This window comes from Pteropus medius, unplaced genomic scaffold (genome assembly GCF_902729225.1).
Source record: "Pteropus medius unplaced genomic scaffold, Ma_sr-lr_union100, whole genome shotgun sequence".
NCBI lineage: Eukaryota > Metazoa > Chordata > Mammalia > Chiroptera > Pteropodidae > Pteropus > Pteropus medius.
Genome location: NW_024354498.1, coordinates 4,378,512 through 4,391,522, shown reverse-complemented (window position 1 = coordinate 4,391,522; position 13,011 = coordinate 4,378,512). Strand labels below are relative to the sequence as shown.

General features: G+C 39.5%; 1 protein-coding gene across 8 annotated transcripts in view; it reads left to right on the top strand.

Annotated features, from left to right (window-relative positions):
* The window catches only part of CDKL5 (cyclin dependent kinase like 5), a 146,647-nt gene that overhangs the window by 113,476 nt on the left and 20,160 nt on the right, over positions 1 to 13,011 (top strand). For 5 of the 8 annotated variants that reach the window (XM_039852326.1, XM_039852321.1, XM_039852323.1 and 2 more), the window contains 3 exons: positions 1,361 to 1,441; positions 5,823 to 5,974; positions 10,064 to 11,096. In XM_039852326.1, the coding sequence (XP_039708260.1) occupies positions 1,361 to 1,441; positions 5,823 to 5,974; positions 10,064 to 11,096 (1,266 nt within the window). The remainder of the gene's footprint in view (positions 1 to 1,360; positions 1,442 to 5,822; positions 5,975 to 10,063; positions 11,097 to 13,011) is intronic. The other 3 variants (XM_039852327.1, XM_039852324.1, XM_039852322.1) reach the window with 1 other exon arrangement.

Here is a 13,011-nt window from a genome sequence, read left to right as displayed (position 1 = left end):
GCCACAGATTTGGGGGCAAATACTAGTTCTGCTTTTTAATTGTATGACTTGCCTTGGACTAGTTATTTGAACTTTCTAATTATCACCTTCCTCATCTTGAAATAAGAATAATTGCTAAAATGCGTCATATAGCATCACTTTCCCCAGAAATCAGTTTTAGGTTATTGCTTGTGTGTCTGTGTTAAGCTCGTGGTAGTCCTTCTACTGCCTCTGTCTGGGAGGTGCTGTCCCACTTTTATTGGTTCTCACATTTTTCTCATCTTTCAAAACCTAGTTCAAATATTATCTATGGATTCTTTCTTCTATAGCCACAAACCACCTTGGTCTCCTTTCTCTGAGCTTCAAGTAGAATTTATGGCTGCGCAATTCAGTACTGATTGCTTTTCCAGCCTGACTGTGAAGTGCTTGAGTTCAAGGTTTAGGTCTTACCCGGATTCTGTCTCCCCCACCATACCTGGCAGTGTGGTCTGAGGTCATAATCACTCCCTTAAATTCCTTGTTTGAATTTTACCACATAACTAGCCCTCCCATCCACTTATTTAGCAGTATAGGGATTTCAGTACTTTAAAATGCTCTTATGTTGGTGTAAAAAAAATAGATATTAAAAGCAAAGTAGCCCTCTCATTGGGAGGGGAGTTCATGGCATTGGGCTGATACTTCACCATCCACTTAGATATTGTGAAATGTGAAGTGGCAGAGGGAAGGACAGAGTATCTAAATAAACTTGACCTCTTCCCCTCATTTTATTTAAAAGTGCATTTGTTAATTTAGGAGCCTGTTTGCCTTCTGTTTCAACTTACATAAAGGAAGGAATTGAAAACAGATCATTAAAACAGTGTATTAAAAGTGATAATAGAATGTGTGTCTGAATTTACTATTTCTACTTCTGTGGACTTTCAGGTACTATCCTCTCTGCCCTTTTCTCTTTTCTTTTAAAATTCTCTAATTTTCAGGAGTAAATGATATGTTATTGTGAAAAAGACTTAAGGATTGTATAAGTGGACAAATTCTGTATAAGCCGTATTATAATGGAATTATCTATATAAGCAGACAGCACTGTATAAAATATATAAATACAGTTTCAAATTTTTATGTTTTGGTTTGTTTTACATGCTTCAGTATTGTCTAGCTAGAGATTTAAGTATCATCTTTCACCTGTGACTTTTCCTGTTATTTAATACCCAGTTCTATCAATCCATACTTCAAATACATAGACACCAAAAATAATATCCATATAAAGTAAATTTGACTTTGATTGGCACCAGGACAATATCCATCTGCTACCTCCTCCAGAACTCAAGCTTATGCACACACGTAACCTTCTCCGCGTGCTAACACTCCTGTCATTTCGCTCTTACAGTTTCCAGCTGTCAACCATCCTCAGTCATTGGAGAGAAGATACCTTGGAATTTTAAACAGCATTTTACTTGACTTGATGAAGGTGGGACAAATTGATGTTGTCTGTATAAAATGTCTTCTGTTAATGGTAAATAACGGGGGACTATGTTAAAAGGCATGTCACTTATTTAAAGTTGCAGCAGTACCTGGTAACATTCCATCTAGACAGGACCATGAGATACCTAAATTACATTCCTAAAATGGACAGGATAAATTAAATATAAATAATAAGAAATAATTAAATTTATTCAGCACTCAAGAGCTGCTCAGGCTTAAGGTGTTAAAACAAATCTTAAAATGAATGTTGAAAGAAGAGATTCTAACATTTTTTGCATGATATTCAGAGCCTCCCATAAGATTATTTTTTCCAGTGAACCTAATTCTGCTTTTTTCATAACTTGGCCTCTTCTCTCCCAGATGGATGGCTCATTCTGGCTCTTTATTTTTTAAATACAGATACTTGACAGTACTCCTTCTGCCATGCCTGAGTGTTCCTCCTGTTGCTAGTGCCCCTGTCCAGGAGGCCTTCCTGCTCTGGACTACTGAAAAACATTCTCGCAGTTGTTTATTCATGTTTTTCTTCCCCGAGTAGACAGTGAGTCAGCCCCTTGAGTGAGAACTTTTTTTTTTCCTATTTCTCCAGCTTTCATTGCAGTCAGCCAGTGTATAAGCAAACAAGTGCTGATTTTTTGATAGTAAGTCTTTAAACAAACACTTGTTAATAGATCAGGTTTGTTTTATGCCTATTCAGACAATCATCAAAATCAGAGGAGGTTACACTGTGCACAGAGCCTTTAAAAGCGTACTTAGCACAGTCGGAAATTGCAGAGCAGTGCTCTCAGAACTCTGCTCTGCTTTAAACTATGTTAATCTGAGTTCCAAGGAACACTGCGTAAATAGGTGTGGGGTCAGACATGGGGGAGAGGGGTGTGGCCTTAGGAAAAGGCCACACAGCATAAAACCTTTTGTAGAGATTCACAATAATTATTAACATATAAAGGCATTCAGAAATTCAACCGCAAAGAAGCATTTCTATCTCACTCAACATTTCCCAAATTTAATTAAATACAAAATACTTAAAAAAAAAAAAACAAAAAAACAAAAAAACAACTCTACAGCACTACTATTCTTCTAAACACAGATTGCAAGATGCTATTTAAAAAAGAACCCTCAAGGCTCATTCAGATTAATTAGGCATAAATTATCCGTTAAATCAGTTGGGTTTTGTCAATCTCTTCTTTCACGCAATCAATATTTATCAGGGTCTTAATTATTTAGTAACTTTTAAAATGTAAATAGAATAAAGTAAAAGAACTGAATTAAATTGCAATTCCATGTTTTCTGCCTTCTGTCTTTTTTTAGTTAAAAATATTTGAACTTGTCAAATATTTGGTTGCAGAAGGAAATTTAACTTTGTGTGGTGAACACAAAATGCAATATACATAGACGTATTATTGAATTGTATACTTGAAACCTTTGGTTTTATTAACCAATGTCACCTCAATAATTTTAATAAAGAAAAATAATTGAACTTTTTTGTTCAGTCATTGCCAAATGTAATTACCAAGCATCGGTGTGATAGCTGGTAAAATCTAGCACAGATAAAAGTACAAAGAAAACCTGAATCTTTCTGCGTTCATATCAGTTTGAAAGTTAAACAGTCTAATTCCTATTCATTTAATATATTTACCCTCGAATTTCTTTAACATTAAAGAACAATTTCTATCAAAACTATATATTCATAAGGTATATAAATTCTGTGTATATCTCAGTTAATTTTTATAATGTAGGCGTATCTCTGTAACCCCAGCCAAATTGAGATATGAAAAATTATTAACACCCCAGAAGCCTCCTCATGACCCCCACCCAAACTCTACACCCCACTGTTCCCCAACTCCTGGAAACCATGATTCTGTCTTCTGTCACCAAAGATTAATATTGCCTTGTTATTATTGAATGTTAATATATAGAATTATTCCTTTTGTCTTTTAGTTATTTTTGAAAATGAATTTGAAAAATAACATGCCATTTATCCTTTCATGAAGAAATATATTCTCTATGCCATTTCCCTAAAGCAGATTTGATAATTTTATAAGTATGTAAGTATCTAAAAATGGCCATTTCATTCTGCATATGTTCACACGTCAGCCATTTTAGTTGGGATACAAGTCTTCAGAATTAATCCAAGCCCCTAATAACTTCAAGAATGGCCACAATAATTATATGGGTTCCCTTTTAATTAAAAAATAATAATAATTTTTTTTTCCCAAAAACACTGAATTTTGAAACTATTTACTTGGTAAGTTTTATGCTTTCCTTATAATGACTTCATCCTTCCAAATAACTTGAAAATTAACAGCTGTATTCCTAAATATAAAAATATTTCTCTGTGTGTGCATTAATTTCTACTGTTGATAATCTTAAATGAAAATAGTACTTTAATGTTGCTAAATATTTGGCTTCTGAAAGATCACATGTACTTCTAACTTAAAATACTACTCAGAGGCCACTTTGCTTTGTTTCAACTAGTATCATACAGTTGAAACCATTTTGATGTCAATTGCTTTAACTGCCAGTGAGACCAAAATCATTTGTAAATGCCTCCACAGTTTTTGTTTTCTAATGAGGAAGAAGAAAGAGTTGAAGTAATTTTAGACGTTTGTCTGAGTCAATGTAAATAAATGTAAATACATTTGCATGTAAGCAGTAGGTTGGGTCTCTGGAATCTTCTGACCTAAAGTGAATATTTCCGTATACAATAGGATCAGAATTCAAATTTTCTGTGATGCTGGGTTGTAGGTGGTTGTCTAAAATTGAATTCTGGCTTATTGAACGGAAATCTAGGTTTACTCCCAGTGTTCAACACTGGATCACAAGGAGATTAACTGTCAGCAAAACCAATGAAAGTGAGGTAGAGATGGATTTGGGAACGCTGGAATTTTACCCTTCGTCCTTTCTCTGAAGGAAAGTGCCTGTCACTCAAAGAGCCAAAGTTTAGTATGCTCTGTTGAGTTGTGTTAGGTTATGTGGGACATGTTTCTTTATATATTTGTTTAACTTGTCAATAAAACCAATTAGTTTTAATAATGAGTCACCTTTTAAAACCTGGTCCAATTACTAGTAAGAAAAATATTATTAGAAGAAAAGATTTTAGTTTGTTAAAAATCTAATATGTGCAACATAAAAGGGTTACTACCTTATTGAATAAAGAGCACTCACAGATAAATACAAGTAGAAAAATAAGAAAAGGAATATAAGTAACCAATAAGTATAAAAATATTCAACCTTACTAGTAAAGATATGAATTAAAACCGCCGGAGATACCATTTTTAAAATGTCTAATTTATAAGTACTAAAAAGAATGATAATGCCTATTGTTGATGAGGGTGCCAGGAAATTGGTAGAATCTGAGTTGCTGAGAGGAGTATCATTTGAGACAAACTTCCTAGGGGGTAATTTGGCAACACAGAAAATAATCTTTAAAATTTGCATACCTACTAGTTCTATCTCTAGGAGTCAGTCCTATGAAAGGGATCGTGGATATATGTAGAGATTTCAGTTGCTCATCACAGTGTTAATTATAATAGTGAAAACTGGCAGCCATCTAAATGTCCAACAGGAGATTGGTTAAATAGATCATGGTATATCCATACCACAAACTTTCTCCATAGTCATCTGAAAACATACGGTCAAGTTATTTGTTGCTGCAGCATTGTTCATAATAATAAAAGAAGGGAAATAACCAAATAACTGTTTATCATTAAGGAATTGGCTAAAAACAACCTAAGGTACATCCATGGAGTTGAAGGTCTTTACTGATACAGAATGATCTCTTAAGAGCTAATATCCAGCGGAAAGAAAACTAAGTGCAGACCATTGTGTGTATGCTACTATTTGGGTAAAATAAAAGGAGCAGATAGAGGTATGTATGGAGTATCTATGGAAGGATGCACTAGAAACTGATAACATGGCTGCCTCTAGAGAGGAGGACAGGGGAAAGGTAAAGAATGTATATTTTTTCATGTGAATATATACCTTTCCAAAAAATATTTAGAATGTTGAAATTATGTTATAAAAATGTTTTTGATTAGTAAGTGAAAAGTGCAGGATACAAAACTTAAGTGTATAATATGAGCCAGATTTTATAAAAGAAAATGTGTATATATGATATTCAAAAACGGGCTGGGCAAGAACATCCCCAGAAGACAACAATGGCAAGATTATGGGTGATTTAGATAGTCCTTGAAAAAAAAGGTGTGGGGTTTTTTTTTTTTTTTGGTTTTTTTAGACCAAACCGTATTTGCTAAATGTTCTGCAATGACCATGCATTTCTTTTATAAGAAAAGGAAATAAAGTTTTTTATTACAGTTAAATTTTGATTTGATTTTATAATGTTCTTTCCAATCCTAACTTTATTTCCTAAGAATTTACTGAAGTTGGATCCGGCTGACAGATATTTAACAGAACAGTGTTTGAATCACCCAACATTTCAAACGCAGAGACTTTTGGATCGCTCGCCTTCAAGGTCAGCAAAAAGAAAACCTTACCATGTGGAAAGCAGCACTTTATCTAATAGGTAAATATTCCCTTTTAAGGAAGTACAGATGCAGTGCTGGTCTCACAAGTAGGTGGAGGAGGTGGCTGCTTAAATGATGTAATTAGAGAAAAGAAGGAAAGCCCTCTTTATTCAAAAATATCTTCCTTATGCTTATTACATGATTCAGAACCGCAGTTTCAGAGTTGTGTGGGTCTTAAAGACTCTCTTATCTTTAACAAGTATATCGAAACCTATGCATTCTCTGGGAAAGGTAGCATGGGTTAGCAACTAAGGGGGGTGCTAGCCTCATGAGCTAGAAGATTCTATGTAGATTGGACCCGGAGCGATGCCTGGGGGAAGAAGGGTTGGTGAGGGCAAGGGGATTTCTGGAGGGAGGAAGAGGATACCAAACCCGGGTTGGTGGGAAGGCACTTAGGACAATCTTTGCAACCAAACCAAGTAGGTCTGGCTGTATAAATGGGTCTTGTGTTTTTGTTGCTCTTGTCTTTTAATTACTGAGTTGAGAAGTTATTTTTTCATAAGAATAAGAATACGGAAATAGTCAAGTCAATTTGGAAGAGTGAATAAAATTGGTGCTTTTTAAAATAGAATTTTTCAGCATAATCCTTAAAAAATCTCTATTTCCTAGGGCGGGGCAGGGAGACCCATAAGGGATTGGACCGTGCAGTCAGGTTCTGTCTCCAGAACTGCCTTTCTCTGATTCTGCTGGCTGTATTTCCAGGAGGGCAGTGTGCTTGTCACAGGCTCCTTGTCTTCCTTACTCTCCCAAGAAGCTTAGTCTTGTCACTTAGACTGTGGGAGTCAGGAAATAGTTTCTCTCATCTACTATTAAAAGAGAAATAGAAAATAGTAATTCTTAATATGAAGCTTTTTTAATATAAATTTTCTCCCATTTCCCCCAATTTTCTCTCCATGTAGAACAGTTCTTAATCTAATGGCGTTTTGAAAGTTCAATACCTGGTACTTTTTAGGTCTGCGAGTATATTCATAAATTGGCAATAACCATTTATCCTGTGTTTTCTCTGCTTAACTGCGATCATTAAGCAGATTGATTTTACAGTTGTTTACTCTCTTCAAAATGATTAGTTTCGTGTCCCCCCCACCACCACCACCACCTTATAAACCATTCTTACCTGTTGTTTTTCAAGGAGGCCTAGGAGCAGATTGAAATTATTATTAACCAAGCTCGTGTTCACTTTGTTGTCTGTTTGCACGAGATCTTACACTACGTCAAGGAATAGTATTCATCATTTGGTTGTTCTTTTGCATTTAGGAGGCTCACGTTATGCCTGTCTTACCTGAGATCACTCTCAGTTTAGGTGCCTTTGTCTTCCCATTGCTGTAGTTGTCACTTGACTTGTCCAGTTTACATTTGCAGAGAATAAGGATTCCAAAGATATAAAGTTCAGCAGACCAACTTTTGATTCGTGCTACAGTGATTAGTGGTATAACCCATACTATGAAATGGGGCCGATGTATTCTTCCTCTGGTGACTCTCTTGAGCAAGGTCCCCAGTGGGGATCCGAGACTCTCCTTGGGAACCTTTTTTAAATCTGTGAAGAAAGATGTGTGTGCTCAGGAGAATGTGCTTTACTTGGGTCTTTCAGGAGTCCTCCCAAATCCCTTTTTGAAGCAGATGAGAACAGAAATAAAAATCGCTGGAAGAATTAGTTTTTAGGTCTTGACACTATATTAAATATATTAAAGAAAAAGCCCTAAATGGTTTATCTAGGAATGATCTTAGCTCAGTTTATATATATCTGGAAACGTCTTTTTCTCCACACTTGCCTGAGGTACATATTTCTTCCATGGGTGCCCTTCTTATTGGAGACAGTAATTCTCCACAGACTATGGCTTCTTTGGACTTCCCAGCACCACTGTGGAGATGTTCGTGACACCTTATATTGGCTACTAATCACACACTCTCCCGCCTAGTCCCTGAGACACACTCAAACACCCTGTTTTCTGTCATCTAAGCTCACATCTCAGTAGGAAAGGCAGTGGTTTCTCGCGATACTTAGCCCCTGTGTGAGTCTCCGCCAGACTCTTCGGAGGTTCTGCTCAGCTTGGACGCGCTGCGAGGGTGCTTCAGCCTGCCCTTCAACGCCCTCTCACCACACTGAGAAGTGTTTCTAAGAGTTTCAAAAACTCTAGCAACCATCTTCACTCTCCTCTATCCTTTTCTGGCCCTCTTTGGAGCTTCAGCATTTCACAAGATCTGCACGTGTTATCTCTGCTATTATTCTTTCTAGGCCTAGAGGAGAAAAGGGAGGAAATAGGATTACGAGAGCCCAGGGGAGCCAGGCAGGAGGAGCCACCTCCAGGGATCTGTGATATGGAGGGACACAGCTATGATCTGAGTCAGAGAGCAGATGCCAGGAGGGACAGAGAAGACAGCCCCTTGCAGTGCTCAGCCCAGCTGTGAGTTAGGCAGCAAGGGAGCCTGGGTGACACAGCTCCTGGGACCCAGGATGGGGCAGAGAGGAGTGGAGAATGGATTGAGGGTTGGGCAAATGGGAAGAACCAACATACTTAATTGTATGTATTTATGGGTGAGACTCTTTGTCTACCATTTTTGGGGTCTTGAAAGTTGCTAAGATATTTTAGTTACCGAGATGTAAGTTGACAAACGAGTCTAATGGCGAAAAACTTGCCTTTAGGATTTGGGGACTGTTCCACACTGACCTGGGGACAGACTCTGTTGGCATCATTTAACAGAAAGTGAAACTCGCCTTTCATTGTAATTTCTTTCTGGGACTGGGATCTGCCATTTAGTTAACTTGTATTTAAGCAACCTTATTTAATGCTGCAATTCTTGTGACCCAACTGCAAGAGATTTTAGTAAGTGCCATTTAGGAGGCGGGGCCTTCCGCACTACTACAGGCTTGCTTGATATCAGATACTTTTTAACACTCTGAAAGACAGGAGGAGAGGAAAGGGGGGCTTTTGATGCCTGAGCCAAGTGAATTCTCAGGGAAACCAGGAAGGCATAGTTTCACAGATTATCATTCTACGGGGGGAAAAAGTGACTTTTCTTCCATTTAGTGTGTGATGGGAACAAAACTCTCCCAAATCAAACCATTTTTTGCAATAACAATATTTGCAACAAAATTTTCTGAATGTATAGTAAAAAGGGAATTCTTTTTCATTTTAAAAATGTTCTCACCTATCTCAGACTACAATTTGATCCTTTAAGTAATTACAGTAGAACAAAATGACCTTACTGTGATGTCAGTTTCAGCTTTCAAGTACAGGACAAGGTTTTCCTCTGCATCTATATTTTGTGTTTTAAACCAAGTAGAAAAGGAAGCTTTAAAGAAGGCCTTAGTCATTTTGGAGTAATGGCATGTGAAATAGAGAATAGGATAAATTGTGCCTTTTGGAGGGAAATGAACTCTTTAGATCCCTGTGATCCAGTTAGAGACGCATTCCCGTTGAGGGTACAAGAAGCATCTGACGTACCCCGAGTGCCGCCACTTCTCTAAAACATGAACACCGATCATCGTGTTTTCCAGCAAACTTCAGCAGGCAGTTTACATTTCTTTTTAGAGTGTCATTTTCTTTTATTGAGTACATTGCTAGAATTCTCATCCTTTGACGTTACAGGCTAGAGACAAAAGAGACGCTGATGTCTGTGTGTATATGCTGTGAGTATATATCGCTGAGGCAGGCTGTGAGTTTGACAAATAAAAAGGAACTTCAAGGAACACTGTGACCTTCAAGTCTAAATGTTGCCTTCTGACATTTGAGCAGACAAAAGAGTCATAAAGAGTTTGTCTATAGCTCAACTGTCTTCTGTAACAAGCACTCATGTGAGCACCAACATAGCAAAAGCATGTTTTCCCAGATTATCGGTTAGAAACTCTATTGGCAGCCAGTTAGCTGAGCTTTTAAAGATGCCCAAATCATTTCATTAGGACCAGTGCTTTGCTGCAGAGACTTGATCTAAGGAACTTACTTCTTATGGTTACTTGTCATTTGTCGACACAAGTTTGAGAGAGTTGTTGTTTCTAGTCTTTGAGGTGTTGGAGGTACTTGTTCTTTTATGATACATTTGTATGTCTGCTACTGAGGAAAACTGATCTACTTTTTTTGTTTTTAACATAGAAACCAAGCCAGCAAAAGTACTGCTTTGCAGTCTCACCACAGATCTAACAGCAAGGACATCCAGAACCTAAGTGTGGGTCTGCCCCGGGCCGACGAAGGCCTTCCTGCCAACGAAAGCTTCCTCAATGGAAACCTCGCTGGAGCCACTCTTAGTCCCATGCACACCAAAACCTACCAAGCGAGCAGCCAGCCTGGGTCTACCAGCAAAGACCTTACCAACAACAACATACCACACCTTCTCAGCCCAAAAGAAGCCAAGTCAAAGACAGAGTTTGATTTCAACATTGACCCAAAGCCTTCAGAAGGCCCAGGCACAAAGTACCTCAAGTCGAGCAGCAGATCACAGCAGAATCGGCACTCGTTCATGGAAAGCTCTCAGAGCAAAGCTGGCACACTGCAGCCCAGTGAGAAGCAGAGTCGGCACAGCTACATCGACACCATTCCCCAGTCCTCTAGGAGTCCTTCCTACCGGACCAAGGCCAAAAGCCACGGGGCATTGAGTGATTCCAAGTCTGTGAGCAACCTTTCCGAAGCCAGGGCCCAAATCGCAGAGTCCAATACCAGTAGGTACTTCCCATCTAGCTGCTTGGACTTGAACTCTCCCACCAGCCCAACCCCCACCAGGCACAGCGACACGAGAACTTTGCTCAGCCCCTCGGGGAGAAACAACCGAAGTGAGGGCACTCTCGACTCTCGCCGAACCACAGCCAGGCATTCAAAAACGATGGAGGAGTTGAAGCTGCCCGAGCATATGGACAACAGCCATTCCCATTCGCTGTCTGCACCTCATGAATCCTTTTCTTACGGGCTGGGCTACACCAGCCCCTTCTCCTCTCAGCAGCGTCCACATAGGCATTCCATGTATGTGACCCGGGACAAAGTGAGAGCCAAAGGCTTGGACGGAAGCTTGAGCGTAGGGCAAGGGATGGCGGCCAGAGCCAACAGCCTGCAGCTCTTATCACCTCAGGTACAGCTGAGGGCCTTGACCGGATCCGTTGGCTCACCATGGGAAGGTGGTGCAGGGCTCAATAGGGTCAGTCTGCAATTTTACCTACTGTAGGAGGTTATTCTTTCTTGATAGGACGCATTTAGGGAAACAGTACTTAAAGGACTGATGTGTTAAAGAGATAATTTAATTAAGCCAATGGTCGAATACTCAGAACTCAGAAAGCTTGTTTTTAGAAATGTGTTTCCTTTCTTAAATGTTCCTTTCTGGCATATTTTGTTGAGAGAATCCTATTTTGATTTATCATAGAATTCATCGGCTCTATGGGTTAGTTTTAATTTTCTCAAAATTCAGTGTAAATTTATGGGGATTTTTCTTGTAATCTCTAACTACATTTGCTTAAGCCAAACCCTTTGCTAAGACTTTACTCAATATCTTAAACGAACCGAATGGTTTTAAATTTATCTAGAACTATATATAAATTTAACTTCAGACCAGGATAAATGTTACTTTTTAGTCTTTTGGATTGTTTTTCAATCTCAAGGCAATGTTTTTAGCATAATACTTCCTCCATGTCATTGATCTTCAGGCTCTAGAACTGACACTAACCTGTTTAAAAGAAGCAGCATTCTTACAACAGAACATGCTTTTTAAAATTATATTTCCGTGACATGAAACATTTACCTGCAACAAAGAAAAGGTGGAAAAAAGCCAATGTCAGAAGGAGAACCGAGTTTCATGTAGGGAAACAACTGTCCTCTTAGAGGCTGTGAAAATAGGTTCATGTGCATGTGTCAGAACTCCAGAAAGCATGCATGGACTGTGTACTGGGAAGCCTAGCAAGACGAGCGTGGAGGAGGGCATCGGCCGTGATGGGCAGTCCTCGTAGCAAAGTAGCTAAGAGCTCAGCCAGGAAGCCAGGCAGCCAGTTCTGCGAAGGGCTTCAAAGTGTGTTAAATTGGGGAAATGATACGGTCTCTCTGTCACTCGGATCCCTCATCTGAGGTTCTTGTGAGGGTTAAAGACTGTATAAAGCACTATGCCCAGCACAGAGTAAGTGTCGAACAAATTTTAGTTGTTGTTGCCGTGTGTGCAATGGGATTGGGGGTGTGCTGTTCTTTAGACACTGAACACCTCCTCTGTCCTGGGTATTCTCGGCACTCAGAAGAGTCTGACGTAGGGCTCTTGCCCTTGAGAAACTTATCTTTTTCTCAAGGAAGACTAAATTATACATGAGAACAATGAAATAATTAAGAAGCACATTACTATGGCACTGGCTATAAATAGGAGTTGAGAACGGAAAGAGCACGCGAGCAGGAGCAGTCAGATGACTTAGGGGCAACTTGAGGTCTTGCTCTGAGCTGGGACGTAGCCAGCATCTGGATGGCTAGAGATGAACATGCACTGAGGTATTTACTGAGCTCGGCACCATGATAGGCTCTAATTAAAAAGATGAAAAAGTTGTGGTCCCTGTCCCTTGGAGTGTGGGGGCTGGGGTGAGGGTCGCACACTTGCCAACGGATAGGTCGTTAGGATACTGCGGGGCCACGTGCCCATGTTGTGCTAGAGGTGCATGTGCCATAGGGACGGAGAGAAGCGGCACAATCCCGATGGGGTTGTGGGAGGCCCCCAGGGGAGGTGACATCTGAGCAGAGACTTCTGGGACTTAACTAGGGGAAGAAAATGGAACTGACATCAGAAAAGAGGCTCAAAGGGAGGCCAGAAAAGAGCACTGTGACGGGGAGGAGGGTACTAGACACATTAAACGGCATGGTGTGCTGTGGGGATTGCAACTCGGTCCGTGCTGCTGGAATAAAAATGCAAGATCTGGGCGGATTTTAGAATGATCTGGGCATGAGGTGAGGCGAGTGTGTTCTGGACGAAGTCAATGCCAGTGGGAAAACAGAAAGCGTGGGCCTTAAAGACACCTCTGAAGTGGGTGGATTGAAGGATTGAATATAGGAAAAGGGAAGCCTTCAATGTTGCTTTTCTAGGAGCTCCT